Source organism: Chlorocebus sabaeus, chromosome 18 (genome assembly GCF_047675955.1).
Source record: "Chlorocebus sabaeus isolate Y175 chromosome 18, mChlSab1.0.hap1, whole genome shotgun sequence".
In the NCBI taxonomy this organism is placed as follows: domain Eukaryota; kingdom Metazoa; phylum Chordata; class Mammalia; order Primates; family Cercopithecidae; genus Chlorocebus; species Chlorocebus sabaeus.
In genome coordinates, this window is record NC_132921.1 from 56,404,178 (window position 1) to 56,422,340 (window position 18,163).

The window sequence follows — 18,163 nt, forward strand, 5'->3', positions numbered from 1 at the left end:
CCTTTTAAATTCTCTTCTGGAATGCCATATTAATGTTTATTTAGTGCCTACTGACTGTCTTGCTCTGTGCTAGAGACGGGGGGTACAGCAAGCAAAATCCAGTTCTACCCTTGCAGAGCCTGCAGGTAGACTGATTTCCTAGGGTAATTCTGAGTACCATATTTCATTTCTGAAAACACTTTGCCCTGGTTGGGGGACTTGGGGGGACCCACCCTACCCACTCTGAATCTGTCTCTTATAGCTACAGGAATCCAGAGTCAGCCCTGCAGAGCTGTTTGGCTGCTGTATTAGTCTGTTTTCACGCTGCTGATAAAGACATACCTGAGACTGGGCAATTTGCAAAAGAAAGAAGTTTATTGGACTCACAGTTCCACGTAACTGGGGAGGCCTCACAGTCACCGTGGAAGGTGAAAGGCACATCTCACATGGCGGTAGACAAGAGAAGACAGCTTGTGCCAGGAAACTCCCCTTTTCTTTTTTTTTTTTTTGGAGACGGAGTGTCGCTCTTGTTGCCCAGGCTGGAGTGCGATGGCTCACCACAACCTCTGCCTCCTGGGTTCAAGCAATTCTCCTGCCTCAGCCTCTTGAGTAGATGGGATTACAGCCATGCACCACCGTGCCCAGCTGATTTTTGTATTTTTTAGTAGAGATAGGGTTTCTCCATGTTGGTTAGGCTGGTCTCCAACTCTTGACCTCAGGTGATCCGCCCACCTCGGCCTCCCAAAGTGCTGGGATTACAGGCGTGAGCCACCACGCCCAGCCTCAAAACTCCCCTTTTTTAAAACCATCAGATTTCGTGAGACTTATTCAATATCACGAGAACAGCATGGGAAGGACCCGCCCCCATGATTCAGTTATCGCCCACCAGGTCCCTCCCACAACACATGGGGATTATGGGAGCTATAAGATGAGATTTGGGTGGGGGCACAGAGCCAAACCATATCAGCTGCCTTCTTGTCATTTTTTAAAACTGCAGTATTACCAGCACTCCCAATGTCCCGCTTCTCAGAGTGTGGGCTGATAACCCAGAGATTCCTCAACGAGCACAGGCTGCCTAGTTCCTGCTGGTTACTGGAGTTTTTACTGTGCGGGGTGACTGCATCAGTGTTTCTGTCCTGGGAAGTATTATGTGTTTACTTCATTTCCACAAAATCTCTATCATCTTGTGAGTGTTTGATTTTCCTTTACTTGCCATGTGTGCCTATTAACAGCATGAAATTGTGGGGTTTGTTTTTTCTTTTAATTGACATTTGGGCTGGGTAGGTAACAAATCAAACAGCATTTGATGCCTGCTGTCCCAAGGGACAAATCACTACTGAGGTCACTTACTGGAAAGAGATCAGAGCACTGCCTTATCGGCTTGCTTTGTCATCTTCAGTACTGTGTATTCATTTTCTACCAAGTACCAAAAATAAAAAAGGATTTCATGAAGTACTGTGGGGAGTTGATAGGAAAAGTAATTGGATGGTACTCACCACCTGATTTTATTCTGATTGCATCTGCAGGCTTTCAGCTGATGCCTGTGATCTTCTGTTCTACTTGCTATAACCGTTTATCGGTGAGCTCATTTAGTGGTGAACTTTCCATCAGGGCCAAGGATCTACCTGATTCTCTAAAAATCAGGCCTCAGCCCCAGGATCTTCAGGAGGAAGCCATACAGAGAGAGATCTTTCAGAATGGTTGGCGGGAGGAGTGAAGCAAAGTGCAGCAGCTGGAGGACCCTTTAAACTCTTCTTACAAACCTCTCTCATGCAAAAGGGCCCACTTGCAGAGGGATCAAGTAAGTTCCTTCCGTGGATAAACAAGATCTATAGGGAAGCACCCAGGCATTAGCCTGACCTCCTGAATATGTAAGTAGACAGGAGGTTGAGAAAATGAGGAGGTGAAACTAGTCTGATCCCTCCTCCCTAACACACACCCCTGTCCTCCTGTCTCTCTCTTCTCCTATATTTTCCTTTCCATCAGTTTCTTTCTCACTCCCTCCCACACCACTGTCCTTTCCTCACTTCCTGCTCCCCTTCCCTTTCTTCTAACTTCTTGGCCTCTTTAGAGCTGCTGTCTGTCCCTTTCCTGCTTCTCTGACCCTGACCCCTTTTCTTCTCAGACAAAATTGCATTTATCCGCTGTGTTCTCCCAGCCCCTGTCATTGTCTTGGCATTCTATACTGTGTCTTTTGCTTTAAAAACCATCTAATGAAATTCAGCTGGGCTCTTAACAATACCAAAGAAATTCTGTCGCCCATTTCACTTCCTCGGGCAGGAATGCTGTAGCGCAGTGCCGTCTGCTGCCACGGGCAAATGAAAGGCCCGTTTTCCGCTGGCCGTTGTGGCTCACATCTGTAATCCTAGCACTTTGGGAGGCCAAGGTGGGTGGATCACTTGAGGCCAGGAGTTCAAGACCAGCCTGGCCAACACAGTGAAATCCCATCTCTACTAAAAATACAAAAATTAGCCGGGCTTGATGGCGCACACCTGTAATCCCAGCTACTCACTCGGGAGGCTGAGGCGGGAAAATCGTTTGAATTCAGGAAGTGGAGGTTGCAGTGAGCTGAGCAAGATTGTACCATTGCACTCCAGCCTGGGTGACAGAGTGAGACTCCGTCTCAAAAAACAAAAAAAAAAAAAAAGGAAAAAGAGGCCTGTTTTCAGAGTCTAAGTCCTAGTGGGTCAGACGCCACGAGATTGCCCCAGACATCTAAGATAGGAGGATGCAAGTTTAGATCCTGGAATATTTTGCTTCTAACTTTTAAATCAACTAGCTTGTTTGAACTTGAGCAACTAATCTAAATATTGCTGCCTCCGTGTGTTCCTTCTTTGCAAAAGATGGTATTGGCTTTCTCTACTGCTTCCTCTGGACCTTACAAGGGTCATGGTTGTTCGTAAAGTCTTTGGAGTTCTGGGATCTCGTAAATGACGGCTTCCTGTGCATAAGGCACTATCTGGATACAAGGCACGATGATTTTCTAATGCATTTCCATTTTTACAGGAAACTTTTCTTCCCAGTCAGGTTGATCTTTTAAAAGTTGGTTTGTTTTGTACTCTTGTTGGTTTTTATTTTAAGATATATCTCCAAGAACACAGATGTCTCCTTTACAGTGTGAAAATTGTAAAGAATAGCTCAATGCAATAAAATACTGAGGAGGATGATTGTTCACTGCTGTCTTCAGGGCTCATTCGAATGCCTGCTTCTTAATCTGTGCTTTCAGTGATATCTTCTCACCCATCTGCTCCTAAGCAGGAAGTTTCATCCGCCACTGTCCTCTCCAAAATATTCCAAGAAACAAATCTCCTGTGCTAATACCAGGTCTGGCAGTTCAGCTGCAGGCATTATTGGTCCAAATAGGACAAATATAACTAAGAACTGGACAGCCCAATGGCCAGAAGAGAATTGGTCTATATTTTCTGAGGACAAATGAATGCCAGTGAATGCCAGATGTCACCTAGGTCCAGGAGGAGTGTTTCTGGCAAATCGCTAGGCCTGGAGCCTATCAACAGGACACATGACCCATTAGGTCTGAGTGTAAACATGACACTACTTCCCTCAACATCTCTCTGCCTTTTCTTTTTTTTTTTTTTTTTTTTGAACGAGGTCTCACTGTGTTGCCTGGGCTGGGATGCAGTGGCATGATCATAGCTCACTGCAGCCTCGAACTCCTGGGCTCAAGTAGTCCTCCTGTTTCATCCTCCTGAGTCACAGACTGTAGGCTGAGACCACCACGCCCAGCTAGTTTTTTAATCTTTTTAGAAACACTGTCTTACTATGTTGCCCAGGCTGGTCTCGAACTCCTGGCCTCAAGCATCCCTCCTACTTCAGCCTCCAAGTCACTGGGATTGCAGGCATAAGCCACTGTGCTTGGCTCTCTCCTCCCCAACACCTTTAAACATTTTTATTACCGAATATGTCTTTTGGAAAACTTGGCACTGATTCTGCTTACAAGAGATCGTTACTTTATTTTTAAAGAGCATCACTTTATATCATTGAGACAATTTTTTTTTTCTGTTCTACAGGCGAATCTCAAGCGGCTTTCAGACTAATATTCTAGAACAATGAAAGATATAAATAAGTAAATGATACTCCAATAAAATGACACTAAGTAAAGAGTCTTTCCCAAGTAGGCATTTTGCTTATTAAGCACCATTTTTTATTTGCTGTTTTCTCCTGCCAGTGGAGGCAAATAGAAAGCAGCAGTGATTAAAATGTAATCTTCCCGATCAGCTAAAGAAAATGGTGTGATTGTTAAGGAATCTCCCTGGGTTGGCTTTTTTTGCACTCATGCTTTTGGAATGCCTTTCATTTCATGACCAGTTCTCCTTTCTTTCAAAGGCATTTTGAATTCCAATTCTGACCTTCTAAAATGTTAGCTTTCTTAAGATATTTGAATCTCTATGGCTTATAGTTTTTAAAAATCATAGACTGGTAAAAATTCAGAACTGGAAAGAGCATTATAGAGCATCTGGTCCGACTGCATAGATTATAAATGGGAAAGCTGAAGTGAGGGAGAAAAGAATTTGCCGAGGCCACATAGCTCATTGGTGACATGGCTTAGGCTAAAACTTGGTCTCTATGTTGTTGCATCCTCGGGAAAACGTTCTGAGTTTAGGTCCCTTACTCCTTGTCAACACTGTTAGAAGTGCCACAAATAGTTTGCTCTTTAAAAGGTAATTGGGGCAAAAGTTAGAAGTGTGATCTTTGTAATGTGGAATTACTAAATATAGGTACGTCTTATTTAAAAATAATACACCCTGGATTTATAAAACCCAGAGAAGTGCAGTCTTTGGGGTATTTAAGTATTATTTAGTTCTCAAAGTATTTCAGACATAATTTGATTGAAAAAAAAAATTTCGGCCCACTACAGCCTCCACCTCCCTGGTTCAAGTGATTCTCTTGCCTCAGCCTCCCGAGTAGCTAGGACTACAGGCATGCACCACCACACCTGGCTAATTTTTGTATTTTTAGTAGAGATGGGATTTCACCATGTTGTCAAGGCTGGTCTTGAACTCCTGGCCTTAAGTGATCCACCTGTCTTGGCCTCCCAAAGTGCTGAGATTCCAGACATGAGCCACCACATCTGGCCAAAAAATTTTTATTTATGTGGGGTCTCTTGTCATCAGGAATTCCCTGTGCATATGACTAATTCTCACATTAAACTTACAAACTCCCTGAGGAGTTCATTTGCACAGTGTCCTAGCCTGGCACCAAATAGAGCAACCAGCCAACATTTTCTAAATGAATGAACAAATGAGCAAATGAACTTTTTATGAACACATTTATTATATAGAGTAAGTCATGTACATATAAACCTGTATATTTTAACTTTTCTTTTTTTAATTCAAAAAAGTCAAGCAAATGGGCACTTAAGAATCTCAGAGGAGGCCAGACACAGTGGCTCACGCCTGTAATCTTAGCACTTTGAGAGGCCGAGGCAGGCGGATTGCCTGAGCTCAGGAGTTCGAAACCAGACTGGGCAACACGGTGAAACCCTGTCTCTACTAAAATACAAAAAATTAGCTGGGCGTGGTGGCGGGCACCTGTAATCCCAGCTACTTGGGAGGCTGAGGCAAGAGAATTGCTTGAACCCAAGAGGCAGAGGCTGCAGTGAGCCGAGATCGCGCCACTGCACTCCAGCCTGGGCGACAGAGTGAGACTCCATCTCCACAAAAAAGAGTCTCGGAGGAGGTTCCCAGAGACTCAATTCAAATTAAAAGGAGCACATTTAGCTTTGGATACTCTGCTGAATGAGAACTTTCTATGACCACATCTAAGAAGTTAGTAAGTTTATGATTTATGTAGAGGCCAATATGTCCTGCTAAATGCACATGGAACTGAGAGTTAGGGGAGTGAATAAAGTGCCAATTTTCTGTGGTAGGGGAGGTGTCCACTTCCTGGGCCAGCTGGTCCCCGCCTTCTCTCTGATCACTGACCCTCCTTCTAAGCCTCCAGCCAGTATGTTCACCCCCAAACACAGACAGGGTGAAAGGAACAAGGCAAATCCCTCCCTCCTCCAGGGAATGCCAGAGCATGTATAGCCTAGTAATAAGAGAGTGGCAACCTTATCTGGGTACACAATGGCTAGCATGTAAAATATCACAGTAAATTTACTACTAGATAATTATAGGCTAAGCCACTTGACCTCAGAGTCAACTTCCTTCTCTGAAATGGTGATAATACCTAACATTGTGCAGAGGTTTCTGATTTCAGACTTGAAGGCCCTCTCTACGTGTTAGATGCTGTTTCATTGCCAACATTTGCTGTCATTCGCGTCTTCCCCCCACAAGAGCATGTGCAGGGTGACTTCAGGAAACACAGGCAGTGTACTTGGATTGCTTTGATCATTTTGCTCTTGCCGTGTTTTAGAGCTGGGAATGGAGGGATCTAGAAGAGGGGGCAGATGACCAGATAGACCCTGAGAGTGTGGGAAGCATAGGCGACTGACCCTGTCTTTCAGGATCAAATGGAATCGTCTTGCGTGTCAGCTGAATACAAGCTTCCTTGACCTGAAGCCCATTTAATACTCAGTTCCGCGCATTTCCTTCCTGGCAAGAAAATTAAGGAAAGGGAAGTATTATCCCTAAGTTTAGTTCCATTCCTGTGTTTCTTCATTCTGGCCTCTTAAAAATGTCAAAAATCCCTATTATAAAGGTAAAATATAGCAGTGTGTCAAGAGGATGTACTAAATGATTTGATGGGGCCATTGAGTGCTATTTTTTTTCCATTTTTAAAATTCAATAGTAGTAAATATTCAACTCTATATAGCATAAATAAAAGCAACTAAAAATTTTTGCCTGTAGCATCATCACCCGGTCCTAATGCCTGCTAATATTTTGGTGCATTTAATGCTAGAATTTTTTATTGTACCTACACACATTTGCAAAAATGGCCTTTCCCTATAGAACTATTATTACTGAAGCTGCTCTGTCATTTTTAATGCTATGTTTTAGCTTTTTAAAAGTGAATAGTATCTATAGTTGAGCTGTAGAATGTATTTAAATTATTCTCTAGTGTTTTAAGTGTATTTAAAAATATGTAAGAAATCTATTTTAAAAATTAATTCGGCTATAAGAAACTTGCGAAATTCTATTCAGATGTTATTTTTCTCAAGTTCATTTCCTCTTTGAACTAAAAGCAGAGAAATGTTGGCCAATAGTCATTCTTCTCATGGCCTCAGCTTGGTAATCTAATAAGGGAGCTTCTCAGGTACATATTTCACTATGAAAAAGAAAAAAAAAAAAGTCATGTTGAGGACACTCACTCTGTATCTGGCAGACAGACTGTGCAGTGAAATAGATAAACAGCAGTAACGCCTTGTCCTGCCCCACAGCAAGAAGGGTAACATTTTACCACTTCAGATTAGGAGAGAACTGCAGATTAATTTAACACAGTCCCTGGTCATTTTGAAACAACTTTGAAGCACCCTATTTTTAATTTGTTTTTAATTCTGTGAAATTACGATTTTAATCTGAAAAGAAAAAGCAATACAGCTCAAGTACCATTTCATGAACCTACTGTAATGATTTCATTCTCTACTTCCTTTCATACACTTTGTCCAAGGCACATAATTAGCATCTTGTCCCATTTTCTTTTTATTTATGTGCACCCCACAATGCAATACTGTGTTACATCAATGCAAAGCACTGCCTTTTTGTTGGACCTTGCCACTCAGTGACCTTAAAGTAGTTCCCTGTACTTCTCACTAGGTCCGTAGAAGGCTTGTCTGTCTGTCCATCTGGCTTGTCAAATTTCACTTTATTTGTGCTCAGAGGAAAGAAATAAACTTCATTTTTTCCTTCTAAATGCCAGACACTCTGTTAGATGTCTTCCCAAACACTGTCTCATCTACTGCCATCTTTGCCCCTCTGTCAGGTAGGGCGATTTATTCTTGTCTTAAAGATGAGGATACTGGAGTTAGATCAGTTTGGTAACTTCTCAGAGACTGTACAGGGCGGGCGGCTGAGTTCAAACCAGGTCTTCAGATTCTGAAGGAACAGGGCTCTTCTCCTGTACCCTTACTTAGGGTGCCCTGTATATGTGACTTTGCCAGCTATATGGAGTTTTGAAAATTGTCTTAACTTAGAAAAATGTTTTCCTTTACTGTTTTGGGATGGAAATTTTTATTCAATATATTATATACTTTCCAATCTAATTTCATCTGAGGTTTGATCTTTGGATGACTTAGTTTTAGGTGATTTTAGCAAGTAGCTACTGTCCTGTGAGCTAGAAAACCAATAATCCCACTTCTTATAATGATTAAGAATAAGTAACACAAAGAAATGATAAATGGTTGAAGTGATGGATATCCTAATTACTCTGATTTGAGCATTGTGTACATATATGGAATTAACACTCTGTACCTCATAAATATGTACAATTGAGTGTCAATTAAAAATAAAATTTAAAAAACTTTTATTACATTCTTAAAAAAGAGTAAGTAGTCTCTATGAATTTGAAGGGGGCTCCTATGAATAAAGTGACTAGAAAGCTTGACATCAAATTTGGATACTCAGAAGACTCTTTTGGGCTAATTCTTTGCTGTTTCCCAAATGGTCAAGATTGACAGAAACTGTTCTCTAAATAAATTATGCATACAGTACTCATCAATTTTGAATCACTGCTGCGTTTTGTTTTGTTTTGTTTTGTTTTGTTTTGTTTTACTTAAGTGAAATTACCAGAAAGATTATTTTCTTTCTCTTCAGGCTCATTCTGCTATTTAGTTAAAGTCAATAGAGAACATAGAGTTTGGTAGGTGATAGGTGCCCAATAAATAGCACTTGAATGAGTGAAGAAACCAGTGAGGCCTCTTTCAAAATACATTGACTTTATGGTTGAGAGTCTTGCTATACAATTAAGTAGCTATGGTCAGTCAAGTGATGTTTTCTTGTAAGAACCTTTATTGAGAGTCCAACGATTATGTCATTCTTGAAACAACACTCCCAAGGCAACTACAGATTTCCGTCCCAGGAAGCAAGATCCTTGCCTAAGACACTTTTGATTACCCTTGTCAGACTATCAGAGTTAGTCAGAACATTCCCATATCCAAGTATGCCATATAATACAGATGGGGTGTGTGTGTGTGTGTGTGTGTGTGTGTGTGAGAGAGAGAGAGAGAGAGAGAAAGAGAGAGAGAGAGGGAGAGAGAGAAATATATTTAAATCGAGGTTGAAATTTGTGGAAAAGTTACAATCTGTATTAAATTCTTTCACTGCTCTACTGAATGTTATGAATTAAAATGTCAGAGAATATGGGTATTTTACCACTGACATGCTTTTCTGGAGCTATCACTAAGAAGCCTGTTTCTTTCTCTAGTGAAGGAGGTAATATGGTCAAACTCAATCGTGAAACGTGACATAAGACAGGGACATACATTCTTAACAAATAAAGTCATTAAAACTTTCAGTTTAAACTTCAGCTCATTTGTTCAAGGCAGTACCCCTAGGGCTCCTGTTTGAACAGCACACAGCTAGGTTAGAAGGCAGATTTTTCATTTGCTTCTTTTGAAAGATGCCTGAAGTCAAATCCCTTGAAGGATTCTACTACCAAAAAAATCATCGCTCCTCTGTTGGATAGGTGAGATGGATGATGAAGCTATGGGAAGGAGCTAGGAAATGGAAATGTTAAAGATGCACTGATCAGCACGCCTGGAAAATCTGTACAGGACAGATATGGGAAAGGAGGAATTAGAAATAGAATTCCCAAGGGCTGGTTCAGGTCAGAGTATATTTTAGTCAGATTTGGTGAATTCTATCAAAGGAAATAATAAGCACTTCTTTTGGCTTTAAAAAAAGTGTTATTTCACAGAAATTTAAGTATTTCAACAGTAAAGTGTTCTAATTGGAGGATTTTTTCCCAAGATTATTTTCAGTTTATCTTATTTTTATTTAATAGAACTTAAAGTGAACGAATCCTCCGCATGCATGTGTATACAACTGTGTCACCACTGAGATCAAGATGTGCAGCTTTGCTGGTCACTCCCTCTTCCAGCCACTACTCCCAAAGGTGGCCGTTGTTCTGATCTTTGTCATCATCCTGCCTGCCTGTCACTTCATGTGAATACAGTCATACAGTACGTGCCCTTTTGTTCCTGACACCTTTTCTTCAGTGCTCTACCAAATCCGTAGGGCATCATTCTTTTTTTTTTAAAAAAAGTATAATGTCAGTAAAGAAGGGAGAAATACTGTTAGAAAGGGAGAAGGAAATGAATGTGTGTGTGAGGGGTCATAAGGCATTTGATCACTTGAGGCCAGGAGTTCAAGACCAGCCCGGATAAACATAGTGAGTTCCCATCTCTAGAAAAAAAGAAAAAAAAAAATTTTAAATTAGTCAAGTGTAGTGGCACACACCTGTAGTCCCACCTACTTGGGAAAATGAGGCATGAGAATCGCTTGACCCCAGGAGCTGAAGGCTTCAGTGAGCCCTGATAGCACCACTCCATTCCAGCCTTGGCAACAGAGTGAGACCCTGTCTCTAAGAAATAAGAATAAATTGTATTCAGTTCTAAAATACCCCCGCTTCTCCATCACAGGAGTGGGAAATTCAAGTTGGTCATGATTTGGGCTTCCAATCATGATTTTGAATGATTCCAATCATAGAATATTAAAAAAAATTCTAGCAAAGTTTACTTCTACCCAAAGTTACTACACTGTCCAAAATGATAGCAACTAGCCACAGGTAGCTATCTAAATTAAAATTTATTTATTATTATTATTATTTTTTGAGACAGAGTTTTGCTCTGTTGCCTAGGCTGGAGTAGGGTGGTGCAATCTTGGCTCAATGAAACCTCCATCTCCCACGTTCAAGCAATTCTCCTGCCTCAGCCTCCCGAGTAGCTGGGATTATAGGCACCTGCCACCACACCCGGCTAATTTTTGTATTTTTAATAGAGATGAGGTTTTGCCATGTTGGCCAGGCTGGGCTCAAACTCCTGACCTCAGGTGGTCTGCCCACCTTGGCCTCCCAAAGTGCTGGAATTACAGGCATGAACCACCACGGCTGGCCTAAATTAAAATTTAAATTAACTACAATAAAATTAAAGATTCAGTCTCACTATGACACCCACTTGTGGCTGGTGGTGACCGTATTGAACTGTGTAGGTCCAGAGCATCTCCTCCACTGCAGAAAGTTCTAGGGACAGCTCTGTTTAGAACGTGGGGTCTTAGCTCCCTACCTTTCTACCTCTTCTTCTCCAGACACAAGGATGTTATTATGGTGGGCTTCATTTATTTTTTCATTGTAAATTATCATTTAATTCTGTGGTTCTCAGACCACAGATCACCATACAAGCTTCTGTCTCCCGCATTATCCCTCAACCTGGGAGAAAAAAATAAGTGGTTGCGACACTATGCTGAACTTTTAATTTCTGGAAGGTACCATGCACTCTCCCACTTTGGAGCCTTGGGAATACCACTTGGGACTCTCCTTCCTACCTCCCAGTGTTTGTTAAGTTCTCAGTTCTCAGTCTCTAGGGATCCTTCCCTATCCTTTGAGCCCCCAACCCTGGGCTAAATGTCCCCTCCATCAGCTGCCACAGTAGCCCGGCCTTCCTCTGTCCTGATTGTAGTCGCATGTTTCATGGGCTCTCTTCTACTGAACGGCAGGACTGGTGAGGCCAGAGACCAGCCTGTTTTGTTTACTCTTGTTCACTTATCATTTGGAACAATGCCTGGCACTCAAGAGATGTTAATAAATGTCATGGGCTGGGCGCAGTGGCTCACACCTATAATCTCAGCACTTTGGGAGGCCGAGGCGGGCTGATCGCCTGAGCTCAAGAGTTGGAGACCAGCCTGGGCAACATGGCGAAACCCCATTTATACTAAAAACATGAAAAAAATAAATTAGCCAGGTGTGGTGGTGCACTCCTGTAGTCCCAGCTACTTAGGAAGCTGAGGCATGAAAATTGCTTGAACCTGGGAGGCGGAAGCTGCACCAAACTGAGATCATGCCACTGCACTCCAGCCTGAGTGACAGAGGTGAGACACTGTCTCAAAATAATAATAATAAAATGTCATGGTCCAGGCCTGGTGGCTCATTCCTGTAATTCCAGCACTTTGGGAGGCCTAGGTGGGAAGATCAGTTGAGGCCAGGAGTTTAAGACCAGCCTGAGCAACATAGCAAGACCCCGTGTCTACAAAAAAATGTTTTTAGTTGGCCAGGTGTGGTGGTGCACACCTGTAGACCTAGCTACTGGGAAGACTGAGACGAGAAGATCATTTGAGCCCAGGAGCTCAAGGCTGTAGTGAGCTATGATTGTGCCACTGCACTCCAGCCTGGGCAAGAGAGTGAAACCCCGTCTCTAAAAAATAAAAATAAATAAAAATGTTTTGAAGGAGAGAACAATGGACTGCACAAGGGAGGAGCAGTAATCAAGTAGCTTCGTGTTAGGACAGGGTTCGTCTCCCGGATTCTTCCTCTGTATTCCGGAAGGAGTTTTGGCACAGAGCGCTCTGCCTGAGCAATGCACAGAAATCGAAATAGTCTTCAGCACTCTTGAGTTGTTTCTTCAGCAGTGTGACGGCGCATCCAAGTCACTTGCACTCTTTCTGGTTAAAGGTTATGGTTTTCTTTTCTCTAGAAGTAATCCTGAAAGACATACACAAACTAAGATGGTGATGGGAAAGTAGAGTTGAGGACGATGATGGAACGACAGAAGGCTCTGCTGCGTCTCAGCGGGTAGCCATGCTTGGCATCCCTGGCCAAGGCCCCCCAAGCCAAACAACCTCGCAGGGAAGCAGCTGTGTAACAGGAAGGATTACTTATCAAGACAGGTGGCAGAAATCCCACTTCAAACTCGATTTACAAATACAGAAATTTATTTTCCCAAGTCACAGAAAATCTAGAGGTGGGAGGCTGAGAGATGGCTGATGCAGTGTGTCAACAATGTCAGTGAGGACCTGGTTTCCTTCCAGCTCTCAGCTCTGCCATCCTGGGCATTGGCTTCATCCTTAAACTGGCAGGGAGATGGCAGCTGCAGGTAGCAGCGTCCCATCCTGGACTTCAGTGTCCATCTAGGTAAAGTTGAGAAAGTGTCAGCTCCAGCTACTGGCCAAGGAAAGAGGTTGCCACAACTGTGTTAGATGAAGCATCTGGAGTCAATGGGATAGATATTGAGCATCAACTCCAACATCTATTACAAGTGTCCATACTCTCAGCCCCAAATATCCTCCTCCAACACCAGTCTGAGGATTTTAAAAGTTCTTATATATCAGGTACAGTGGCTCACACCTGTAATCCCAGTGACTTGGGAGGCTGAAGCAGGAGGATTGCTTGAAGGCAGGAGTTCAAGGCAAGCCTGGGCTACACAGTGAGACCCCTGTCTCTAAAAACATTAAAAATATAAAATGAGGCCTGATGTGGTGGCTCATGCCTGTAATCCTAACACTTTGGAGGCCGAGGCAGAAGGATCACTTTGAGCTCATGAGTTCAAGACCAGTCTGGGCAACATGGCAAAAACCTGTCTCTACTAAAAATATAAAAATTAGCTGGGCATTATTGGCCTGTACCTGTAGTGTCAGCTACTCAGGAGGCTGAGGCTGGAGAATTGCTTGAGCCTGGGAAGTGGAGGTTGCAATGAAATGAAATGGCGCCAGCCTGGGTGACAGAGTGAGATATTATATCAATAATAATAACAATAGCCAGGTGTGGTGGCACGTACCTGTAGTACTGGTTACTTGGGAAGCTGAGGTGGGGGGATCGCTTGATCCCAGAAGTTTGAGGCTGCAGTGAGCAGCTTTGATCACACCACTGCACTCCAGCCTGGGCAACAGAGAGAGACTCTGTCTCTTAAAAAAAGTTCTTACAATCTGCCCCATATGGAAAATACCAAGTGAAGTGAAAAGCCCTGACTGTGTTAACTAATATCAGTTAATGCCTTAGAAATGAGCATAGCCAGAGCAACCCTGCAGAAAGAGGAGAACATCCACGATGGGGAGAGCGCCTAGGAGAACCAAGAGGGTTCACCAAAGGAGGGCAGTTCTAATCCTCGCCCTTAAGGGTCAGTGCCCACCCCACCCCACCCCTACCCTGAGCTGAAGAAACACTAGTTTAATTTTAAATTTAGCAATATCCATTGCATTTATGACTTACAATGTAAATGGTATATATTCTGAGAAATCTGGAATGCTTCAACCGATCAGTTACGCTTTCATTTTTTTCTCTTTCTATATAGACCTGGCAGTGTTAGAGCCGTGCTGAATGAGGTCACAGTCTAACGACAATATTAACCCTGCAAATCTGTTCATTTTCGCCTGAGCACCCTCAGGCAGGATAGAGAATGTGTCCAATTGAAAAACTATTACAGACTGTGCCGCACTGTGATGGGCTAAAATGTAACAGGGAGGGAGGTGTGCGTGTGCCTGTGTGTGCGCGCGTGTGCGTGTGTGTGTCTGTCCCAGGGAATCATTTTCTAAAAGGAAGTCAGTATGTGTCTGTTAAAAGTGGAGGTTGTATGATAGCATTTTTAAAGGAAAAATGTGTTTTCTGTCATCCTTTTAAAATGCTACTTTTAGTATTTCTGAACCTTACCTGTTTTATATTTACTACCAACTGTCTTGGTTTTTAAATTTTTTTCCAATACCCAATACCCCTTTAACTCTCCTTCTTTGTGTGTTACAAACATCCTGTTGTGTTTTTCAATATCTATTTTGCATTGTTAAAAATATCTAGAAACATATAAAGAATAATGTAGTAAACACCCTTGAGCCGACCAGCCGATTTCAGAACTAAAACATTAACTCTTTTTCTGTAACTGTTTCTAGGCTCTGTTAATTCAGCATGTAGAAACACATAACACAGATGGGAAACATTTTGCGTAAAGGCCCAGTCACCACCCCATTCACAGTAGATGTTGAGTTTCAGAAAGCATGTGCATTCACAGTCTTGCTTGGACATGTGGTTAATGCTAAGTGGTCTAACAGTTGTGCCCCAGGTAACTCCTGAAGCTGTTCCAGATCATAAAATCTATGATGTTTTGCAAATTTATATTTTATCATGCTGTGTTTTATGCAGAAAAGCTAGATGACTTCCCCTTTGTGGTCTCCATCAAAGGCATTTTTCAAAATCCCTGGCTTTGCCATACATTGTTTGCATGTTTGAAAGCAATCTCTGGCTGAATTAGAAATCTGAGAGTATACGTGTGTCATTGGTGTTACAGAATTCGTGCATAAATGCTATTTTAGCTTATTCTTCAGTTAGATACTCTAAATGTTTGACCCCTTCATTGAATACCAGAGACCTATCTTTACTTGTCTGTGGTTTGGGCTCTAATTTAAAAGCAAACAACCATGTTTTGATAGCATTTGAAATATTTATATTGTATCCATGGAAAGGATGTAATAATTTATTTTCTCAAGAGTATAGTTTCTGCCAGGGTGAGGTGGTTCACACCTGTAATCCTAGCACTTTGGGAGGCTGAGATGAGCAGGTCGCCTGAGCCCAGGAGGTCAAGATCAGCATGGGTGACATGGAGAAACCCTGTTTCTACAACAAACATAAAAATTAGCTGGGCGTAGTGGCGGGTGCCTGTAGTCCCAGCTACTAGGGAGGCTGAGGCGGGAGGATTGCTTGAGCCTAGGAGGTTGAGGCTGCAATGAACCATGATCACACCACTGCACTCCAGCCTGGGGACCCTGTCTCAAAAAAAAAAAAAAAGAAAAGGGTACAATTTCTTAAACATGTTCTTGCTGCCAGCAGGTGATATCCTCTTTCTGGTCTGTTTGCTCCCATTGCACCTTCGCTTGTGCAACCGCACATCAACATCTGCCTCAGTTACACTTTGGGAACTTGATTTCTTCAAGAAGTCAGGCAGAAGAGCAGTTCGCTTGTGGTCCATGAGCAAGCACATATTTATCATTTGAGGGTATATTGACTGATAAATTTGTGGTACCTCTTTGCGAGGTTGCTTTGAGTATGTGAGCTGATGGCTAGACCAGTATGCTGTCTTTTTCCCGATTTGAAAAAGAAAAGTTTAAGAAAACATTTTGTAGAACACAGGTGTCAGAGGTCTGTTTTTATTCCAAGTGCATAGAAATAAGGAAGTTTTCAAAGAGAGGGCTAACTCATATGCATTTTATTTAGATATGTATTGTTTGAAGTGTTTGATTGTTGTTTTATTTGGAATGAATAGACTTTTCATGTCATACTAGTTGCGATTTGTCAGTTGATAAATGCAAGAATTTGTTAGTATAATAAGCCTTCATAGTCCTCAGAGTTATTTGAAGTGAACATTAGTTCAGCTCCTTACTTCTGAGCATGTGAAGATTTCCTTTTCTTTAATACAGAATTTGTTTTTCTGATACTCATGATAACAAAAGCAAGAGCTTGCCGGTTTTTCAGGTTTTATTACTGAATGAGTATCGTTAATCACTTGTTCATTCCTTATGCTATGTGTATTTCCTATCTTTCTGCTGTAAAGAGAAAAAGTGTCTAAACTTGCTTATCTCTCTGTAGGACAGTCGGCCCAATATGTCAAGACCTCTGATCACTAGATCCCCTGCATCTCCACTGAACAACCAAGGCATCCCTACTCCAGCACAACTCACAAAATCCAATGCGCCTGTCCACATTGATGTGGGCGGCCACATGTACACCAGCAGCCTGGCCACCCTCACCAAATACCCTGAATCCAGGTAATCTGAAAAACTGAAAAATCAGACTCTGACGTGCATGTATTTGATAACCTAACTGTTTTTCCTTTGACAAGCATAGCAGCGTAGCCTCGTGGAGGCAGGGGGCAGGACGTGAAAGTGCGTGAGCCGCCCTGCTGCCTAGGCTGGACATCTTCGAATCAGGATTGGACCCGCAGCTTAGTTGAGTCCATGTAAAAATGTCACAGGAGAATGGAATACTGTGATATTTTGCTCTACAATGATATTCATAATTCTCAATGTAGTACCAAAAAGATGGTGATTTCTCCCCAACACCTTCATTCCTTCCTTCTTTAAAAACATGCTTTCTTATAGGTTCTGATAATTTTATAGGAGATGAGTTGGTTCATCAACTTGTGAACTAGAAAAAAAAAAAAAAAAGAGATTCTCAGCAGTGAGGCATTATATTTAGATCTGTATGCAAAAATCCATGAAGCCAAAATAGTATAGTTTTAAAAAAAGGGCGGGCCATGGAACTTACGAACGTAAGGTAGATAAATGAATATACAAATTGTTTAAAGATAGAGGGTGATTTACAAATAGGCAGTATACATTTATGTTTATGACTTATCTCCTCCCATGCCCCTGCCCACCCATTTCTTTATTATTATTATTATTATTATTATTTTGGAGCCAGGGTCTTGTTCTGTCGCCCAGGCTGGAATGCAATGGTGCAAACATGGCTCATTGCAGCCTTGACCTTCTGGGCTTAAGTGACCCTTCCACCTCAGCCTTCCCAGGAGCTGAGACCATAGGTGCATGCCCCCATGCCCATCTAATTTTTTTTTTATTTTTTGTAGAGACAGGGACAGACTATTTTGCCTAGGCTGGTCTTGAACTCCTGGCCTCAGCAATTCTTCCATCTCAGCCTCCAAAAGTGCTGGGACTATAGGTGTGAGCCACTGCACCTGGCTAATTTTTTAAATTTTTTGTAGACATGGGGTTGCACTATGTTGCCTAGACTGGTCTCGAACTCCTGGCCTCAGGCAGTTCTTCTACCTTGGCCGTGGCCAAAGTGCTGGGATTACAGGTGTGAGCCACTGCACCTGGCCCCAACCACCCATTTCTAAAGGAGTTTCAAAGAAATAATTTCCTTTCTACCCTGGGACAACCCTCCTGGCTCTGCCCCAGATTTGGGGGCTATGCCCAGATCCTGTAAGGGAAGTTTTTTTGCTGGTGGATAGGGGAGGAGGCATGCACTCATGTGGAGTAATGTCAGGAAACAGGGTGGTTCTCTGTTTCTGATGAAGCCCTTGAGCTTCAGAAGGGCACATTTTTAAGAATATCTTATGAAGTGACAGATAACAGATAGCTTACAGTCTAAGTAGACAGCACTGACATAAAAGTCACTATCACCTTGCATACTACATGAAGGCCAACTTTTTTGTTTTTTGTTTTAAAATCTCACTCCATTACTTGATAATTGATGAAAGAATGTGAAGGATGAAAAGAAGAAAGATGAAATGTTTTCTCTCTTAATTTCCAGATTTAATTTCTACAATAGAAATGCTTTAAATAAAATAGATTTCCAT

At 42.1% G+C, this 18,163-nt stretch overlaps 1 protein-coding gene across 1 annotated transcript in view; it reads left to right on the forward strand.

Annotated features, from left to right (window-relative positions):
• KCTD1 (potassium channel tetramerization domain containing 1) overlaps positions 1–18,163 on the forward strand; it is a 95,650-nt gene that overhangs the window by 31,116 nt on the left and 46,371 nt on the right. The window contains 1 exon segment of the mRNA XM_007974393.3: positions 16,435–16,613. Coding sequence (XP_007972584.1) covers positions 16,435–16,613 — 179 coding nt within the window.